Below are 19,949 nucleotides of genomic sequence, written 5' to 3' on the forward strand. Positions count from 1 at the left end.
GCGCCCTCCATCGACAGAGATCGGGGAATTCAGGAAATGAGATCCATGCCGCCGCCGCCCAACTTTAAAGTAGCTGTAGGTTTGCACGTCAACGTGCATAAAAACGTGTGCCACATCTTGAATAGTTGCTCGTAGGCCTAGTTATCGTACAGATACACGTACATTCAACATATTACATTCTACAAGCTGTGGAGAAATCGAGTGTGATTGAGACCACATTCAGCGAAAGAGGTAGGCGTAGGCCTAATTCCTAAAAGACTTTTTGCGACGTTCACTTCTGCAGGGAGTTATGGCATGGGTCATGACCTCCCTACTTTACATGGTGTGTGGGTAATTCTGCTATTAAAGTGGGGCGTTAGTATTCCTCTTTTTCGATTGTAGACGGGATCGTCATACCATGGAGGTAGAATTCTACCTCCATGGTCATACTGACCGCCAATCTCGTCCAAAATCGAAAAAGAGCAACACTAACGCTCCACTTAGCAGGTCGGGGACCAAACATACCAAACCACAATCTAGCGACTTCCCTAGTTCCTGCTTATGTCGCCAGTTCAAGTGGCAATGACGTCATTTTCATCAGGTCACGTGATAATGATGTAATTTTCCCCCACGATTTTGAGAAAATAACGAGATTTGAATTGCCGGCAGAAAACATGGCCACCGTTGCCGTGACTGTTGGAGTCTATGTCAAAATTGTTTTCGATCGCTATTTTGGAAAATCGCCATGGTAAACATAAAATCTGCCTCGATGAATCGATGGAGATTTATAATGGCAACATTTTCATGCATAAAGTAAACTCCGGCAAAGCTTCATTTTTTTTGCGTAAATGTTTTCAGTTGGACTCGCCTGCCCACCGAACTCGACACATCCAGTGCAAGATTTGACCAAAAAATCTCCTCGATCCGCTTTTATAGATACCAAATGAAAGGAAAGTTTCATTTAGATCTTGGGTAGAATGCTTCCTGTAAAATTGATCAATCAGAGGAATTTGTTTTGAAGTTTCTGGCCGATAAAGAGATCGATGTTATCTGCGAACTGTGATCTAATAATAGTTTAAAAATTACGTCATCATCACGAGTGGCGCATGCATAGTCTGGCATCATCACTAGTTTGTGGTTTGGTCCCCAACCTGCTTAGTAGAGCTAGTGTGTGCATTGTGTGGGGGTGTATTTGTGGAGGAGGGTATGGCGTACCCCTATCTGTCTCTTATCTGTCGCCACCACAGCCCTACTTCAAGGCATGTCTTAAATGCCTGAAATCCAAACTGCAGGATTGTCACAAACTTTGACTCCTAATATCTTCCGAAATGAGAATGACTCAACAATTTTACTTACACCGGCATATTCCTCAGAGTTTGGACTTTCATATGAGCACCCTAAAGCTTTCCAAAACCGTATATTTTCCAATGGATGGTGCCTTGAAAACGGGGCCTGTGATATTTCTATGCTGACCATGGGTGGCGCCGTTTTAAAAAACAAAAACAGCGCTTCTTGCGTCGGATTTCAAAGCCCCGTCCCCCATTGACCTTTGCCCATATTCTCATTGGTATGATTGGGTTGTTCAGAAAGAATTCCATATACGGACCCCAGTTCCATCAGAAAGCAAAAACATGTTTAGAAAAGTTCAGTTTACATGTAGGACTAAAATACCAATTGCTTAGAAAACGTTTTTCAGACCAGTTTCGAAGGGTTTATGCATGGGGTGTCAAGTGACGTTTGCATATTGACCTCTTTCTGGTTGCTCCTCCATTCCAAAGCCAGTCTTAAGCCTTGAGATGAGCTCATATCACCAATACGTGTTAAATTCTAACCTCTTTTGATTATTTGCATTCTTTCTTTTTTCTCATGCCCAGTCCTGTGAAAGCACGTATTACTGGTCCTGTGATGGACTTGACTGCAACGCTGCAGATTTATGAATTTTTTTGTGCACAATTCTCTCACAGGTTTGAAAGCTAAGAATAACCACACCTGCACATGCAGTCTGACAAACTGTCAGGAGTCAACCCTGCACAAAATGCTTGCATCTCGTTACAAGGCAGCCATGGTGCTCAGTGGAGTGGGTGATGCAATGGGCTACCGCTCCGGCAAGTGGGAATTTTCCTTCGTCGGCGAAGACATCCACAAAGATCTCAAGAAGTTTGGTGGACTCCCACAATTGAAAATTTCTTGTGAGTAATAATAAATCAAAATCTGTCCCTTCTGAATATTCCCTTTTACAAAGAAGATGTGAACATCAATGTTTAGAGAAATTATCACATGTTTGTATTTTATTTCCACAAGGCTCTTAACATTTCCCAAAATGCAGACTAGAGTGACAAAAAGTCATAGTTTGTACCTTTGATGTACTGCTATCTACGTGTATGTTCAGTACATTTTAAGAAAAGCTTCGGAAGTACATTTCAAATCCTTGAGCTCCAGATATTACCTTTGGCTGATGGGTCCAGATAATTGTCTCAGGAGGATGGTGTCCATATGTGGCCAGAAAGCATGAACATCATTAAAAAAGTTTCTCAATCAGAAGCAATCTTTCTCTGTCTTGCTGTGCAGTGCCTGGATGGCCAGTCAGCGATGATACAGTCTTGCACATTGCAACTGCGCAGGGTAAGCACGTTTCATCGTTCCATAAATTCTTTCAAGATGTTCAACTTTTGACTATGTTTATGAATGGAATCACCTGAATCCCACAAAATCCATCACTGTGTGGAAGAAACCATGGAGTCTGTATTTTATCTGAATTGTCTGGAGGTGTACCCAGGCCCGTGAGAAGTAACAGTGATTGGGTACCACCTTCCACCATCCTGCAAAATCCTCCAAAACATCCTTGTGGATTTTGAAGGCTATGGGAGAGCAACAGTGATTACCCTCTACATACTGGTGTTAAGTGGGTCCAGTTTGCAGAGAGACTCTCACTGGTTCTCAGTTTGTGATGTGGGGATCTAAACCCTAACCCCCTAGGGCGTATGTAAAATCGTATTGAAATTGGAGGATTTGGGAGTGTTAGGGTTAAGAATGCTTTATTTTGTCTTGTTCAAATTGGGGAGGCCTGGGGGCAGTCTTGGGATAGATTTGGGAAAAGTTGTTCTTACTCAGTGATTTACCCCTCAGTTTTACTTCAGTGTAGAGGAAGTCGTGTTGATTCGATTAGTCTAAGTTGAAAAATTGCAACAACTTATTTGAATTTTGCATATTGGTCATGAGCTTTGACTCTTTTTTTTACTTCCGTTAACCTGATCTTGTAGCACTTGCTACCAACAAACCTGTGGGAGAGGAGCTATTTTTAGAATTGGCTGCACGCTACATCGAGGGAAGCAAAGACATGAGTGGCCGAGCTCCAGGTAGACGTTCAAATTCTTCAGGCCTCTGCTTAGCGGTTTTCAGTTCAGTGTAAATCAGCCTATGAATCTGCTTTATTCTGACATCCTGGGCCTTAATTTTCTGGCTCCGCCTCTCATGAAGCAGAAATGTGGGCACATAGTCTACGCTCTGTAACTAAGCCTCTGCCGGCAGAAAGGGACAGAAAGTTAAGTGCAAGTACCAGTCAGCTGAAGCTCTTGGAGAATTGTTGATGGTTGACTCGCATGTCTCATTCTTCAGGTGGAACAACATTAAATGCAATTCATCTCTTAAAACCACACCAGGCTGGGGGATACGTGATTCCATTCAACAACAGGTAAGTGTCAAAACTTTTTTTCTGATCTGCTTATTTATTGATATATTCAACTAATATGCATATTAAATTCCTTTATTTATATTCAGGGCAGGGGGTTGTGGGGCTGCCATGCGGTCTATGTGCATCGGCCTGAGGTATCCCCGGCCGGAGCAGCTCTCTGACCTGGTGGCGGTTGCTGTGGAGAGCGGCCGCATGACGCACAACCATCCCACGGGGTACCTGGGAAGTTTGGCCGGTGCACTGTTCACATCCTATGCAGTGCAGGGGAAACTGGGTGAGTTGATTCTACAGTCTTGCATTTGAGTTTTTTTTCTTAAATTGAGCGCTGTGTACTATTAAATGCTTGCATAGGAAGTGTACATCTGTGTACAGCTACACATTGTGCTGCTCAAGCTCTTGAAATATCAAAATCTGAAAAAAAGATCTTGCCTGGGCTAGACTCAACCCACTTTCATGGGTTGTAAAAATTAAACAAAATAAAAGGGTTTGTTGTTTTCACCCAAAGGATGGTCCAACTTTAATACAGGGTGATCGGACAAAAATGTAGAACCCCAAACAAATAAATATGTACAAAATTGTACTGAGTATCGTTGCATCAGGACTCTGAAGTGAGTATTTATTATTATTGTTATTATTAATCATTTCTGGTAATGACGCCAGGGACTCCTCAGAAGTGCCCTAGGCGCTGTATCTTACAAAGCCTGAAGAAACCTGTAGAGAGGAGATGGCGAGAAGCAGTAACAATTCTAGAGGTGGGAGGAAAACCCTAGAGGAATATTCTGGGTGAAATCCACAGAATCAAGTAGGGACTGAAAACCCAGTCCAGATGTGGAATGGGGCTGGGATTCGAACCTGGGCCGCAGAGGCGGAAGGCGAGGACAGAACCACTACACCAACCTGACTCATCTTTAGTGTTTCAATTGTGATTGTGAATTACCTTTGCTTACTCAAGTGTAGTAAACACAAGTTAAGGTTCTGTACGCTTTGTCGTCAGGCTGGCCAAAGTATTTGACATTCGTCAGTTATTGGAAGCATCAATCGTGCGTAGCTTTTCAATGATCTCCAATGCCTCAGTCCCTTCCAGGCTCAACCTGGGATAAAAGTAACCCTCGTCAAATAGCGGCTGTACAGACAGAGTTTCTTGAAACATTTGTAAGATAGAGCCAATTGGATGCTTAACCAATATGTCTGCTAGCCTATTGTTATTTCCTTCAAAAGTGCGGGAGTGGGGAGCAGGCCTGATGGCTACCCTCCCCAAAGCGAGGGAGTACGTCGAGTCAGTGGGCCGGGACGTGCCAGAAAACAAGGAGAAATGGTAAGCAATTTGTCAGTGGCTCTACCTCGTTAGCATGTTGACTTGATTGGATTCTTTACTCGTGAAGTCTAACATAAGTCTCACCCAGTTCTGCACCCTGAGATAAAATAGAAATAGCAGATTTTGAGAGGAACGGTAGGAGTTATTTCTTGAATTGACAGGTTAAGTGTTAATGTTCCGCCTATCTTTGCCTAGTGCAGCGGAGCACTAGCTTCCATCACTGAACAAAATTCTTCCCACTGAAAAATGTTACGTTATTTTGTACAATGCTTGAATGAATCCTTAGAAAATTTCTGCATTGCCTGAATAAATTCTCACCTGAATAAGTCCTCGTGTGGCTTACAAGTTCAGAAATAGAAATATTTGCTATCACAGTGGAGTGGATCTTCTATATACCGCGGAAGAGAACTCCTGTTTTGGCACATGTAATGTATTGTAGGGATGTACAGCTGTTTATAATGATCTAGGTACAACATGAAACCACACTCAAATGTTAGATTTGCATTTGAAGCAAGATATTGGACGGAGAGAACCCCCCCGCCTTTGTGTTGGTCATTGTTTGATCGGAATCTCAGGAATTTTTTATAGACTTCTAGGGGGGACGTGTTAGGTAACCGGGGGACGTGTTAGGTAAAGGATTGGACAGGTAAGGGGGGTTACCCCTCCGTCCCATATCTTGCCTGGTATATAGATTTGTTACTTTGGGGATTTGAATTACTATTTTTTGTTTACTGTGCATATTGCAGGAATTACTTTGAGGCGCAATGGAAGAGCTTCCTGAAGCTGCGTGGTCTAACCGACGGCAACAGCGATCCCAAATTCCCCGAGCAGTATGGCGTCAAAGAGAGAGATGAGTTCTACAAGTCGGTCAGCTATGCCGGTTGGGGAGGAGCTAGCGGCCACGATGCCCCTATGATCGCGTGAGTTGATCGGTAGCATCTCAAATTGCCACAGATTTTGTGGCTGATTCACCTTCTCAGCTAGGGTTCTTGCAGCCAGTGTGACGTTAACTTCTATGCTGAAACTCAAATGTCCGAAGTTAATATTTACCTCTTTAGTTACATTCAACAATAGACAAGTTATGAAAGAATTCTGTCATTTAGTAAACAATAAATTTTCGTGGATTTTTTTCTGCTTTTTTGCATGTGCCATCCTGTTCATTTTCTGCAAAGTTTGAAAACTAATAATCAACGGTAGACCGAAATAAACCCAGGAAAACACCTCCCAAAAAGCAATTAAAGACAGTCCAAATCTATGAATAAGAGCTCTGTTACTGCAACATCCTGCTTCTAATGAGGAAGGTTTTTAGGCCCTAAATCTTTGAATTCTTTGTATTCCAGTACTGATAATACAAAGTCCCTGTTTTGTCTCTCAAGCAGAAGCACCCCCTCATTGGTCGAAAAGAGCTGCTTTGGTCGGGAGTGTTCATTTTGCTGGTAGATGCGCGCATTTCCTAGTCTTTTGTGAACCGGCAAAGTTCAGTTCCGACCAAAGGAGCCTCCGTTGTAAAGGAATAGTTCCCTCTCATGGTTCAACTTGTGGCCCATGACATTGTAAAGACCTTGTCAGCATTAAGGTGTCCAATATGCCACATGGTTCTCCTCTTAAAATTTTTACATTTTTCTTTTTTGTTTTGTTTTTGCACATGTATGTAATATGAAAATAAGGATCTGGAGTTCTACCTGTGTAATTAATGACCTGGGTTTATATAATGTAAATTAAATAATTTGTTTTCTGTTAGTTCACATTTTGAACCAGTGTTTTTGTTTATGTAATAAGTACATGTGTGAATCTTTGAATTCTAATCTCATTCTGTGATTCAGATACGATGCTTTGCTAGGAGCAGGAGATTCCTGGAAGGAGATGTGTCTTCGCGGCGTACTGCACGGAGGTGATAACGACTCCACCGGTGCCATTGCTTGTTGTTGGTGGGGGGTTCTGTATGGTATGGAGGGGGTCCCTGAAAACCACTATAAGGTGAGATTGGATGCCGGTTGGGGGATCCCTACGGTATAGAGGGGTAACTTAAAACCACTATAAGGTGAGATTGGATGCCGGTTGGGGGATCCCTACGGTATAGAGGGGTAACTTAAAACCAGTATAAGGTGAGACTGGATGCCGGTTGGGGGATCCCTACGGTATAGAGGGGTAACTTAAAACCACTATAAGGTGAGATTGGGTGCCGGTTGGGGGATCCCTGCGGTATAGAGGGGTAACTTAAAACCACTATAAGGTGAGATTGGATGCCGGTTGGGGGATCCCTACGGTATAGAGGGGTAACTTAAAACCACTATAAGGTGAGATTGGATGCCGGTTGGGGGATCCCTACGGTATAGAGGGGTAACTTAAAACCACTATAAGGTGAGATTGGATGCCGGTTGGGGGATCCCTACGGTATAGAGGGGTAACTTAAAACCACTATAAGGTGAGATTGGATGCCGGTTGGGGGATCCCTACGGTATAGAGGGGTAACTTAAAACCACTATAAGGTGAGATTTGGTGGTGGTGGTGGTGGGGATCCCTACGGTCTGGAGGGGTAACCGTAAACCAGTACATGTAAAGTGAGAGTGGGTGCTGATGGGGTGATCCCTACAGTCTGGAAGGGCAACCAAACACTAGTATTAGGTAAGAATAGGTTACCCAAACCGCTATAAGGTGAGCCAAGCTGCAGCATTAAAGGTCTTTAAGTCTTTGTCATAGTCTCTCTCTCTTGAGGCTGCAATTTTATGAATTGAATATCCCGAATTTGAACATTCAAGCCCGAGTGCACCATCATTTCTCATATCACAGAAACGGTGGCGCAATTTTCAAAATGCAGACAGCCTCTGTAGAAGCTGCAGTTCATTTGCTTTCAGCACCTCCTTGACAAGGTTTACACCCCCCAGTGCCCCCCCCCCCACAAATCTCACCTTTGTTACTGTGGGGCTCAGAAACATCAAACAATTGATAGTGTCCAACGGCAATGATTTAAACCAGCTGTGGAGCTCATGATGCAGTTGTAGATGAAGTCGAAGCTAAGATTTGAAAAAACGTATCGTTATTCCATAAAGTTCTGTGCCGATTCACCAGTTCATTTTGTCAGAATTCTCATTCCGTTTCCATTTCAGGATTTGGAGTACCGATCTAGATTGGAAGAGCTGGCACAGAAACTCTACGACCTCAGCCATCCACAGTAGTCAAACTAATTCGTTTTCAATATTATTTCTGGCCACAATAATTTTGCCACTTACACATGCGCACAAAATTTCTGGTACACCCTTCAGCTATTACATGTTTATTCCCCCAGGTTTCTTGAGTAGGTGCTCTTGCACTATCGGAAACACTACATGTACATGCAGTTTGTTAAGCTCACAATACAAAAGGCTTTGATGAACCTCGAGTATGTGGCCGTTTTCCAATACTGAACTTCGCCTCCGTCTCAGGCTTCGTTCCCAAAACCAATCCCCAATTGTGGGCCTGAAGCATTTAAATTACATTGGATTACTGTAATTGTTGGCTTTCTAGCATCTTATTTGACATGTTTGACGTTCTGTGGCACTATTAGACTGATTACTGCGCTTACAGCTTCAAAGTCAGCTAGTAAAAAAACAGTTGAAGCCTGAGATGGAGCCGAAGTCGAGTATTGGAAAACGGCCCATGTATAGTATGATCTTGGTGGCAGAATCCATTATGGCACATTGTACAACTGTCAGTATGCATGCATGTATACAGGTACTCATGGTTGGCAGTCACAGATGCGTTGAACATGCATGTATTTTGTTTAAAGTCACACGTTCTTTTAACTCATTTATTTCATTGGAAGTTGAGGATAGAACCGTAGAGTGGGAAGATTTAAGAGTATTTCAAGTGCGGTCATTGGTAGTGACCAGGGAGTGTGGAATGCATTAAATTAATTACTTTAGGTGTTTTTTTTTCAGCATTTCAAGATCAAGACTGAGTTAGATTGAGGATTGTGACCTACTTCGATATTCTCCTGAGGAGTAAAACTTTACATTTGAATTATTTAACCTGAAAGTGATTCCTATGCAAATTTCTTATGGTTCAGTTGTAAACACCTTGTGGCACAACCCAAGTAATTTATACTGAAATGTTTTTTAGTCATTCTTTTGTGTATAAAGCAATGCTGTGAGGACTCATTGACAAACAATCTTGACAGCCACACCATGTTTAAATTTTTCCCAATAAAAATCAGGGTCTATGATTATGTCAACTTTTTCCACTTTTAGGCATAATTGTGTAACGTTTATGTTCAATTTATGAAAATGTTCATTGATTGTTCATCCAGTATAATTTTATTGTATAACCAACGAACCACTTGTCAGGGAATTGTTGGGATGATTTTGTTAGGTTAGCGGAATAGATTTATAAAATTTTAGGGAAGCGGCAGTCTATTTTTTTTCAAAAATGTTTCACCGTTGATGGAAACTTTCATTTGTTAGATGCTGAATATAGCATGCAAACTCTGTAGTGTTTAATCACCTTACAGTAGATTCATTTATGTGCAATTTTTAGTATGGAAACACTTGTACAATAAAGACATCTTTATGTACACAGTAGTTGGAAACATTTGAACATTTATTTTGTACATAGAAAAATAGTGTAATGTTGGAATAAAACAACTGCTTTTTATACAAAGTACAGGTATTGCATAATTATAATGGAATTTACACCATGTAATGAAATATTGTACAGTGTATACATTAGAATGCAATAAATGTAGAATTGAAAATACATCTACGACTTGGAAATCAAACAACTGCATCTGTTCTGTGATGGTGTGTATGTCTTGTACAGTCAACTCTTGTTGCAACAAAATTGCAGGGGCCAGACACATTACTTCGCTATAACCAGGACTTTGTTATAAGAGGAAGGGAACAAGAAACAAAAGAAGAAATCAAGTTGGGATTTGCAAAATTTACTCTGTCCAAAAGTATTGTGTTACAACTGTTCTTTATACTGGGAATCCACTGTATATTTTTGTTCACTTTGTATGCTTTACGTTGTAAATCTACATGTGTATGCCCCACACTCAATGCAATGTTGCTGTAACTTGGAGCAAACTTAAGTTCTGGAACAGTCCAATATGTTTGTACAGTTTTCACCTGCTGTGAACAACGTGTCGTAACTGAACTGTTCTGCCACAGTGCAGCATCTTACCGTAAAGCTTAGGAGTATCTCAACAGTCTGTCTTTAGGGGATTCAGTAAAGAAATGCGTCAGTTTTTGAATAAGGTTATCATAGGTCAACATTTTGGACAAAAGGTGCAGTTGCCTTGCCTTGATCCTTTTTACTTCATCTATTCCTTGTTGCTCTGCATCATGGCATCCCATCGCTTCTTCATCCGTTGCCTGAGCACATTATCTTCATTCCATTTACCTGAATGGACACAAATTGAAAAGGGGAACAAATCAGAAGTTTTGTTTCATATCTCATTTGGTTAGTTTTGAGGAAATGAGTTTTTCTTCGGTGTGATGAGACTGTGGGTGAATTCTATTCCTGGTTTTTTTGGAGGGGAGTTTGGTACACTGGGGTAGCTTCTCCTTGAGAACTAAATCCCTGGTGCAGAGGCATCCCTCTTCACATTTCAAAATGCCTACTGTGTGAATCGGCTCATATGGGGTCTATCCGCCTTGAGCAGAAGTGCTCCCTAATCGGTTGAAAAGAGCCGTGTTGGTCGGGAGTGTTCATTCTGTTGGTAGCGATGCAACCATGACGTGTGCAACCATTTCCTAGTCATTCGTGAACCAGCTAAGTTCAGTTCCGACCAAAGGAGCCTTCTTTGCAAGAAAATAGCGCCCTCTCTTGGTCCAGCTTGCAGCCCATAGAATTGATTTAAGCACAGCAGACCTAGTTGTGTGCATTCTGGTGTACATGTATCAGTCATGTCAGACATGCGTGCATTAAAGTACTATATGAATGCATGCACACATGGGTGCATTCTATTAAATCGGTGCATTTTTGGACGCGAGCTCAATATTGCCGTGGTCCCATACTCTGGACCCACTGCAGAACTTTATATCTCAAACACTTGGGATTTGTGGCTTTCACCCCAAGCTATTTCATTCACAAAAACCTCTGACTTGTGGGCCTATCTTGCATGGGGGCAGGCAGCTACATTTGGACCTGGTCTGTGCCCGGCATTTACTTCTGCTTGGGGAATTTCGGGGAGGGGAGGGTGAAAAAAATTGACATAAAAACGTAGTGATCATAGGGCTATATCTTGAATGTCCAGCAAAACATACACAGCCATTCGCTTCCGGGGCACCACCGGGCAGCGCTATCTCTCTCTAATGTGCACTGCTTTCTATGGGTGCATACTTGAGAAATGCAACCATATGCACCTGCAGCTGGACCATGCAGTGTGGCATTTCAGGAAAGCATGTGTTAAGTGCCCATGGGCGGGGTTAATTGGATCAGTCTTTACAACTGCAAATGGCAATGACTTACTGTCAGCATTTCTTTGCACTCCAAATGTGGGTGGATACGTCTCTGTGGATCTGGCGGGAACATCCTCAGTGTAGGAACTGGTGTTCAAGCTCTTGATATGGCTATGCGACACTCCGTTGAAAATGTCTTGCCTCAGTGCATTGCCCAGCGCGTCGTAGAGAGGCTCTGATTTGATCTCGATATGGACTGGCGATCGCGGAGCAGCAGTGCGGCGTCTCTCTGGCAGCCTTGCCTCTAGGGACTTGCGGAACTCCTCTTTGTTTTCAAGGAGCTGGTCACACAGACTGTCCCCGTAGGTGTGCCTGATGTTGGGGGGTATGTAGAAAATCCCGGACCGCGCCTTATTATTAGGGGATTCCACAGGAGCAAGCCCATCGGTACCAGTCCTGCTTTTGGGCATTCCGCCCACGGTCGCAAAACTCTTTCCTTTGTACGAAAACAAGCCTCCTTTTCCCAACACAGTCCCAGCCTGTTCAAACTTGGAGTTTGTCGCCGGCCGACGAAATCTGTCATAGTTATAATCCATCTTCTGATCCAAGCCCAGTCTGTTGAATTGCTCCCCAAGGGCTATGTCGCGAGGGTTGTGTTTGACATCATTCTGGTACGGGCTGTAATGTCCCTTTGGGGTGAACGTGAGAGCGCCGTCCGGAATTGAGCCTTTGATGGTGTTCTCGTCAGGACTGAAGTGGATGGCATTCAGCTGGGTCTCCTCAAGGTTCCCTTTGGCGTATTTAGCCTTGTGGATCTGCCTGTTTAATTCCTCTGCCTCAGCTCTCATGATGTCCTCCGCCTTGGGGTCTCTGTAAGGGGCCAACCTGTCTGGTTTGATGGGTTTGGGGAGCGGTTGAGCTCTCTCTGTCTCGGCCAAAGCCTTCTTGTCCTTGATCTCCACAACAGTACCAAACAGACTACGTGGGGCAACGGCTTTGGTACGCTTTGCTCTCAGATCCACTGCTGCTGCTGCCATGTTGTTCACACTGTTCTCTCTTTTCACCTAAAGAAGAAGTAATTTAATCTGTCAGGCTGGGTCTATCACTCAAAATTAAATAACTGTGGTCCCTGCCATCCATTTCTTTTCCGAATGCAATGAACACAAGGGGGGAAATTGCTGTCGTAAGACAGGCCTTTTTGTGCTGCATTGGCATTGTAAAATAAATAATATCAATGCTGGCTCAAAAAAGCTTTTAAAATACATGTTCTGGAAAGGTGAGAGTTCCATAGCCCAATCTGTCCATAATTTTCCCTTAGCATGCATAAGTTGTAGGCCAAGTTACTAGGCCTAGGCCTACTTTATAACCGTTAGGTTTAGCCAGTGCATTGGAAAGCCACAACAAATTTTGAAGGAAAATGTTGACGCATTTATGATTTATTAACTTGTTTGAAAACAAACAAGTTAACATTTTTCAGACCAGTCATGCCAGTCTCATAGTGCGTGTGCACAAGCAAGTTGTCGAGTGATGTCCTTGTATGGAACTCCGTCCCGTTTGCTAAAAAGAGTAAGGCCAATGTAGGCCCTGTCAGCATGACAAGTGAGTGTTCCAAAACAAGTGAACCATGTCAACCATGGAGGTAGAATCACCTCCATGATGTGAACTAAAAAAGTAAAAGAATCTTCCAAGTTCTACTTTTCTAGAATTCACACCGCGTTCGTTTCATTTTGTCCATTTAATTATTATCAAAGAGAAGAAAGTTTCTGATAGTTTACCAGTGTAAATATGCTATATTATATTTATAAAACCGCAACATATCTCTCACTCCGCCAAATTCTCACGAGCATTTGGTGTCCCGTCTCCGCCGTGCTCGATCGAAGGAAGCGTGAAATTTAAGCCCGGGATGTAACCGAGTCTGCCGCGCTGTTGCTAGGATGTTGCTAAGGGAATCCCCATCCTCTGTCAACAATTCTTTTCAGTAATTTCTACAATCATGGATTTTCAACACAAAAACAAATTTAATTTGAAAACGGCAGTTTATTCTAAATATTTACATTTTGTTTCTGACAAGGAAAAAATCCATCTAATTTCTCTTTCGGAAATGTAAGGAAAAAGCTAAAGTCTAGTATCCTGTGTCTTGCGGTGCACTGTACCAATACTATGGTTGACCGTGACTAGACTGACAGCGCGCGGTGCGCACGCTATCGCAAGCCCACACAACTCGAAAAGGGCAAGTGGACGTGCACGTCAAGCCTACTGCACTTTTCTGTCTTGGTAATGCTAATGGTAAGTCGGAAATTCTTGCAGAATGTCTTGGTTTGTCGGCAAGGTGTTGATACAGATATTGATAATGGACCCATTGTGATCAATTGAAGTAACCAGAATAGTTTTGAGTGTGGTTACTCAATTTTTTTCCTTTTGACTTGAGCCTTTCAATTTTTATGGGCAATCATTGTAGCGCCCTCTATTGGTGAAATGAAAAATATTTAGATAGTTATCACAAGTTTCCAACTGTCATGACTGCAAATTTTTTCATAGGTTTTCTTGTAATGTTACTATGAAACGTTTCATATGGAAAATAAAGTGAAAGTGAAGTGACATGCTGGAACACGTCTGATATTCCTATGATTGGTTTTCATTGTAAGTTTACCAAAATTGTTGTTTTATCATGGCTCAAAATATCAAATGAATGGGGCAGTGCGGACATCCGGGAGTTTCACAGACTTGCTGATAGCAACCACACTGCGCCTATGAAAACAACCGCAACGAGCGCGCGCATACGTACTGATCAAAGAAAAGATTGTGTAACCCGATCCTCGGACTGGTGGGTGTGTGGGTACGTTGCCATGGTCACTGTTTTCACCAGTGCGGTACCTGCCACTTTGCGAGAATCCTGGATGTCTGCGCTGCCCTGTACTGTAGGCCCGAGACTGACACCGCTTAATATGAACACCTTATATGCAAACCATTACAACTATACGAGATTGGTCTGAAAAAAACCAAACTCAGGTCACATGTCTGCTGGGGAGGACTATTCACCTTATAAGCCCTGTTTCATTAAAATGGTTAAATTTACTAGTATTTCTCCCATCTACTGCTATACTGAGTTGCTTTGACTCTATGAAATGCCTTTTAAAAACATTTAGACGTGGTCAGGTGATAACTTGGACTCTACGAAGCAAGAGTCCAAGTTACTCGATCTGTCATCGATGTCAGCATGACCAATCACAGTGCGGCCCTTGTCTTTTTCTTCTTGTTTTATTGTCACCTACAAATGGAAGCTGAGCTATGATTGCCTAATCACATCTATACTAATGACTAATATGGAACAGGCAACAGGAGATAGGAGCTGCATTGTGATTGGTCAAGCTGTCATACTGCTGACAATGATGAGATGGAACATTGTACATGCTGTCGTGTACATTCCTTTTTTAAGATTGAAAAGTTGTTTTTACCAGCTTAATGTGCTCATGCACTGTGTTATTTTAGATACCAGCTGGCTCATCCAATCTATTACGACTATTGCAGAGTGTGTGGAACATGTTGACGTTGATTCAAGCATTTTTAGAATCCCTAAAGATGAATGCACACGTAGATGCATGCATCCACCCAGAAGTCAGTTGCAGTGGCTTTGGTGTGGGACGTATGTTTACACTTTTCTGACCAGCACTCAACTTTAAATATGCGTATCATTCTGGGATGTACAAGGTTTAAAACCCATGTTTTATTTTATCTATTTTTTGTTCACTTTAAAGCACTCGTGGACTAAAATTGAATTTGAGCAAGATGGCCTTTCGGTTGAGGGTGCTAACAAGTGCCTTGTTGTCTGCAAGGCAATGTCAGCTTAGGTCGGTGACTCCATCAGCCATGACGGGAATCAGGAACAATGCAGTTGCAGGGCAACACAGGTAAGACTTCTTCACTGTCACTGTTCATACGCAATCTGCTACTCTTCAATAGAAAAAAAAATTTATATTGTTCTTATTGGTGTTTTGGGACCTTGAATGGCTTTAGCCTTGTTTGTAGTGGTGAAGTGGCTTTCATGCAGAAGAATGTCAAACTTGAGCGGACCTTGTCTAGTAGTAGTAGAACTTAGTCCATGTGACTTGTCATGCATCATTATTCTTAACCTTTTGCCTCTTCTTCCCTATGTAAATCCACGGACTCTATTACCTCAGCATTGTGGGTAAGGAATCCTGCTTAGTGCCAGAGTGCAATAGCCAGTCAATTAAAGTGAGGGACTTTCTCACACAGTTTATGTCACAATCCAACGCAAGTCATCAACTGTCCCTAGATGAAACAGCCTCACAGGGTCCAAGTCTGGCGGCCACCAGTATCCCGTGGTAAAATGTGACTGTTTGAATTTTGTGCGCGATGTCATCATTCACCAGTACTGGCTCGTTAAGTGTCGGAATCGGCGGTTATACTGTGGCTTATGTCTAGCCAGTACATTCTTGTATGGTTAACCAAAGTGTGACATTAGTTGCCATTGTGTTGGTTCTACAGATTGACAAGTCAACTGAAACATCTCTTGCAAAAGCAGAGGCTCAAAATTAGAATTTTGGGTTTCCAGCTTGTGAGGAATAAGAAGATAAGCAGTAATCTGAGATGTTTAAGCCTTGATGTGTGTTTGATTTTTTTTTTCAGGCACCTTTCATCTGCAGATTCTCCTCCCTATGAAGAGTTCACTGTACAGAGTACCGAGGATTTTAATCAGAAAGTTATTAACAGCAAAATGCCAACAGTAGTCGACTTCTATGCAACGTGAGTGCATTGTGTAATCCCTGTCACAGTAATATTGTCAACAAGCTCTGGAGCTGTAGATTTCTCAAAACTTTTTTTTTGCTTTTTAAAAGATTCTGTGTTTTGGATTTATTGCTCAAATGTGAACCTGTGCCTCCAAATGCAACACCACCAAAGTGAAAGAAAACATTTTCAAATATAAACATGACTGGGTTTATTGTTGGATTAAAGTTCTCTAAAAAGATTTTTTTTTATGAATCCTATCACCCTCGTCTCCCCCAAAACAAAACTGTGGAAGGTAACATGATGTTGGACATAAGATAAGTGCATAAATGTGTTTTCCACCTTGCCAGGACATAAAATAACTTTCAGATTTCTTATGTCATGACAGTACAGAAATAATAGGTGAGACAGATGCACATTGAAACAATTCACCAACTTGGATATTCGTTATTTCTATTTAGATGGTGCAAACCGTGCAAAGCCTTAACCCCGAGACTCCACGAGGTCCTGTCGGAGCGGCCAGGGCGAGTCCAGCTGGCCAAAGTGGACGTTGACCAGCACACGGACCTGGCCATGGACTATGATGTCAGCTCCATCCCCAAGGTGGTGATGTTCAAAGAGGGGAAGGTGGCCGGCGAGTTTGTGGGCCTGATGGAGAAAGACAAGATTGAGAGCTTCATTGATAGGCTCACATTATAGCACTCTTTTTTGGAGGGATGAAAATGGATTCCATTTGGGTACTTGGGTGCATAAAAACTTGAGGGGAGGGCATTTTGCCATGTGCTTTCTGTCTTGGCCAAATTCAGGGGCCAATTTCAAAGAGATAAGGCCGCACTCGAATGTCTAGAGCTAACTCTGGGTTTTCACTCCATTGGAAATGTGCGGAGACGTGCTGACAGACCTAGCTGTATCTATGGAAGCCCATTTGGGACACAGCTAAAGCTCAGATATATATATTTAAAGGAAAGCCATTTTGATCATGTTCCCAGACTCTTATTCATTGTAATCTGGTCAGTGGGGTGATGGCAGACTATTATTAGTTCCATGACTCCCTCTTTTTTTTGTTACTGTTGCTTAAAGCATTTAGACATTATTAATCACAAATTTTAATGTTCATCAGCATAAATAACATTATTCTGTAATGAACTTTTATTTTGTTCCTTTCACTTTTATCCTCTGGTTCTCAAATTAAAAAAAAATTTAACTCACTTTCCATTCAACATGGCCTTCTTATGAAGAAGGCCAATATTTGCATAGCACTACAGATGTTTGCTTAGCAAGAACAGGTCACCAGCCACAGAGTCGTGGCATAAATATCGCTTGTGATTGATACTCTGCCGATTTTTTTTTTGGGCTCAGCGTAAATTGTAAAGCTGCTCTGTGATTGTTTTCAACTGGGTCCTACGCACGGGTTGCACAGTGTACATACGTGTGACTGCCCACCAACAAACTCTGCTCCAAATCTCAGCACTTCTTTCTGCTCCGGTCCAAAGAACGGACAAGCTTGACTAGATCTGCCTGCATGGTTTCATCATATTCCTTCTTCTGCCGCAAGAGGAGAACCACTCTCTGCTTGCAGTCAGTAGTACAATGTAATCTCTCCATCTAAGAGGTTTTCCATCCATGGGTCTATTTAAGAAATAATACAGGTTTCTTAGCCCCTCCCCCAACTGTAATTTGATTCTTAAGTTACTGTGTGTGCATGTCTTAATAAATCAGTAAATTAACTCTTTGCACAAGTTTTCTTTAATATGTTGGTGATCATTTCACTTTTGAGCACCCGTTCTTACGTTTGGCAGACTGGTTTAGTTAAGTAAGTCTTGTAGTGCTGCAGTAGCAAGAACTAGCAAGAACCCTACCGTTTCTGGGAAATTATTATGCAGGTGAAGGTGACTGAGTTTGATGGTAACATTTTTTTTATGACGTTTACCGTGAGATCACATTCTTTCCTTCTTCAGCTCGTTTTCGGCAAAGTATACTCAGCTAATAGTGTGGTAAAATAATCAGAGTTGGCTTCACTTGACAAATATTCACAAGCAAAGTATTAAGTGGGGAATTCATAGAGTGGAATAAAGAGGAATGAAATGCTGAACCTTCTTTTTCCGGTCAGCTACATAATTTGATTGATGCGAAACATAAAAACCTGATGTTTTTCATGCTTTTGTCATGCCAAATTCCATTGAAGAGTTGGAAATTGTCCGAAAAGAAATATTAAAAGGGATGTGGGGAGGGTCTTATTTGAGCATTTCATGAGTTTCAACCTGAATGATACAAAGGAAGGCTGAATTTATACTGACATCAATACATGCAAACAGTTTAAAATGTTTAAGGGTAGTAGCCCCCCAAATCAAGGGTGTTTCAAATGTGTTTCAAGTGAAGTTTCTGGAATCGTGTTACATGAATAATTACGATGACAATAAATGTTTCAACAATAATTGTGAAAGTAGAAACTGTAAATTGCCATTTTAAAATTCTTTGTGTGGCTAGTAAACAGGCGAATAAAGGAATTTTATTGAAAAGTATTGGAGCCGTTGTAGATGTTTTCCTCTTTAGCGGAGTGGATTGCTTTCCAGTGGTATTTTGGCTGATTTTATGTTCTTTTATGCATGTACAGTGCGATTCTATCTTATGGCATACATCCTCGATCAGTAATTCCCATAAATCATTTGCAGAGTAGGCATTGACGCAACGGGGGTGAAATTTGGAACCAGGCAGCCCACATTTTTTGAATGGGACATCGTAAGCAAACGATTTGCAACCTGCATATGGTGTTGTGCGGTAGTTGTGCGCACTTCGATTTACATGTACGATAAGAGCAGGTGGTGCCGCTCGCATCGGCCCCGCCGAGGGCGGCGGGCCCCACTGCCCCGCTATTAAATGAAAGTAATTGGTTTCAAATTACAAGAACTATACAAGTATAATGACGCATATTTTTGAACAATTTACATAACTCACATTTTCAAATCCATTTCAGGAATCGATAAACTAGGCACAAGAAATAGGGCCCTGAGTTCAAGAAATCGAAAATGTTGAATACGTGTACATGTATACGCACACTGCTGCACGCTTCAGTGATGGAAGTGATGGAAAAGTCTGAGTGAGGGAATATCTTTTTTTTTCTTTTTTTTTTTAAATACATGTAGCAGAGTCTTTCTCACAGATAACCCAGAAAGGCTCTGGTTGGATGAAAAATGCCTGAGCCAGAAAACTAGTAACTAGCTCAGGCGTCGAACTGGGTTCTTTGCGCCTATTTAATCTCTCTGAATTTTTTGCTCATTAAAAAGCCAAGTTTTGCGAAAGGAACATGAACTTGTATGCTGTCGATCAAAAAGTATGTTTCTCATTTAAAATTCAATTTCAGACACGAAGTTTAGAGACGCAGGTTAAATTGTGACGAAGCCAAGGGCACGCAAGTGGTGGAAAACCTCTGAAATCTCCAAGCTCCATCATATAGGTGGCGCCGTTCATTTCTTTTCTGGTGACGTGATCTTTTTTACCCAGAGTTCCTTCTCCTTTACACATCACGTAAGTAGAGGGTGTGGGAATGATGGACAAAAAATTATCGCCAGTATTTCTTTGAAATCCTATCTAAATGCACTGTAAATTTTACATGAACAATGTGCTTGGCTTTTTGTGATTTGTTTCGAAATCTTTTTGGTTGTTAATACGGATTAAATTTAGAAGAATTTTAGCAGCAAAATTTGTCTCGAGTGAAGGGCTGGGCCTGGTTATGAACTGTTGCTGGTTCCCGGCGGCTTTATTGTTACCACATCTTTCAACATAACGGGAACAATGAACGTGTGCGTGTCAGGACAAGAATTTCTGGTGACTTTGAGAAACC

The 19,949-nt window shown here is 41.9% G+C and overlaps 3 protein-coding genes across 7 annotated transcripts; 2 read left to right on the forward strand and 1 right to left on the reverse strand.

The window, feature by feature from the left end:
* The first annotated feature begins 75 nt into the window (after positions 1 to 75).
* On the forward strand, positions 76 to 9,267 carry adprh (ADP-ribosylarginine hydrolase). The gene is made up of 10 exons (XM_087138634.1): positions 76 to 231; positions 1,944 to 2,168; positions 2,548 to 2,601; positions 3,240 to 3,335; positions 3,595 to 3,670; positions 3,757 to 3,944; positions 4,889 to 4,985; positions 5,732 to 5,905; positions 6,809 to 6,962; positions 8,093 to 9,267. Exons 2-10 carry the CDS (start codon positions 2,015 to 2,017, stop codon positions 8,159 to 8,161), a joined length of 1,062 nt encoding a protein of 353 aa, XP_086994760.1. The 5' UTR covers positions 76 to 231; positions 1,944 to 2,014; the 3' UTR covers positions 8,162 to 9,267.
* A 275-nt stretch (positions 9,268 to 9,542) lies between these two features.
* On the reverse strand, positions 9,543 to 13,328 carry LOC110980271 (uncharacterized). 3 transcript variants are annotated; one of them, XM_022236810.2, is made up of 3 exons: positions 13,204 to 13,328; positions 11,433 to 12,426; positions 9,543 to 10,361 (listed from the first exon to the last, which is right to left on the reverse strand). In XM_022236810.2, exons 1-3 carry the CDS (start codon positions 13,207 to 13,209, stop codon positions 10,282 to 10,284), a joined length of 1,080 nt encoding a protein of 359 aa, XP_022092502.2. In that variant the 5' UTR covers positions 13,210 to 13,328; the 3' UTR covers positions 9,543 to 10,281. The 3 variants fall into 3 exon arrangements, with proteins under 3 accessions (XP_022092502.2, XP_022092504.2, XP_022092503.2); XM_022236812.2 differs by having other exon boundaries at positions 13,188 to 13,328; XM_022236811.2 differs by having other exon boundaries at positions 13,138 to 13,295.
* A 175-nt stretch (positions 13,329 to 13,503) lies between these two features.
* Positions 13,504 to 18,630, forward strand: LOC110980381 (uncharacterized). Of its 3 annotated transcripts, none has more exons than XM_022237003.2 (4): positions 13,504 to 13,648; positions 15,111 to 15,270; positions 16,010 to 16,126; positions 16,570 to 18,630. In XM_022237003.2, exons 2-4 carry the CDS (start codon positions 15,149 to 15,151, stop codon positions 16,805 to 16,807), a joined length of 477 nt encoding a protein of 158 aa, XP_022092695.2. In that variant the 5' UTR covers positions 13,504 to 13,648; positions 15,111 to 15,148; the 3' UTR covers positions 16,808 to 18,630. The 3 variants fall into 3 exon arrangements, with proteins under 3 accessions (XP_022092695.2, XP_022092696.2, XP_086994761.1); XM_022237004.2 differs by having other exon boundaries at positions 13,545 to 13,648; positions 15,118 to 15,270; XM_087138635.1 differs by lacking the exon at positions 13,504 to 13,648 and adding an exon at positions 13,859 to 14,002.
* The last annotated feature ends 1,319 nt before the right edge of the window (positions 18,631 to 19,949 follow it).

This window comes from Acanthaster planci, linkage group LG07 (assembly GCF_054643075.1).
Source record: "Acanthaster planci isolate LZ-2023a linkage group LG07, COTS_SCS, whole genome shotgun sequence".
NCBI lineage: Eukaryota > Metazoa > Echinodermata > Asteroidea > Valvatida > Acanthasteridae > Acanthaster > Acanthaster planci.

Bases quoted from the DNA above. Each gene is read 5' to 3' on its own strand.
- adprh (XM_087138634.1), top strand. From the start codon at position 2,015: ATGCTTGCATCTCGTTACAAGGCAGCCATGGTGCTCAGTGGAGTGGGT. The intron at 3,336-3,594 runs GTAGACGTTCAA...CTCATTCTTCAG, and splicing joins CATGAGTGGCCGAGCTCCAG to GTGGAACAACATTAAATGCA. The intron at 4,986-5,731 runs GTAAGCAATTTG...TGCATATTGCAG, and splicing joins CCAGAAAACAAGGAGAAATG to GAATTACTTTGAGGCGCAAT.
- LOC110980271 (XM_022236810.2), bottom strand. The intron at 10,362-11,432 runs GTAAGTCATTGC...GTGTCCATTCAG, and splicing joins AGTGCAAAGAAATGCTGACA to GTAAATGGAATGAAGATAAT.
- LOC110980381 (XM_022237003.2), top strand. From the start codon at position 15,149: ATGGCCTTTCGGTTGAGGGTGCTAACAAGTGCCTTGTTGTCTGCAAGG. The intron at 15,271-16,009 runs GTAAGACTTCTT...TTTTTTTTTCAG, and splicing joins GCAGTTGCAGGGCAACACAG to GCACCTTTCATCTGCAGATT. The intron at 16,127-16,569 runs GTGAGTGCATTG...ATTTCTATTTAG, and splicing joins GTAGTCGACTTCTATGCAAC to ATGGTGCAAACCGTGCAAAG.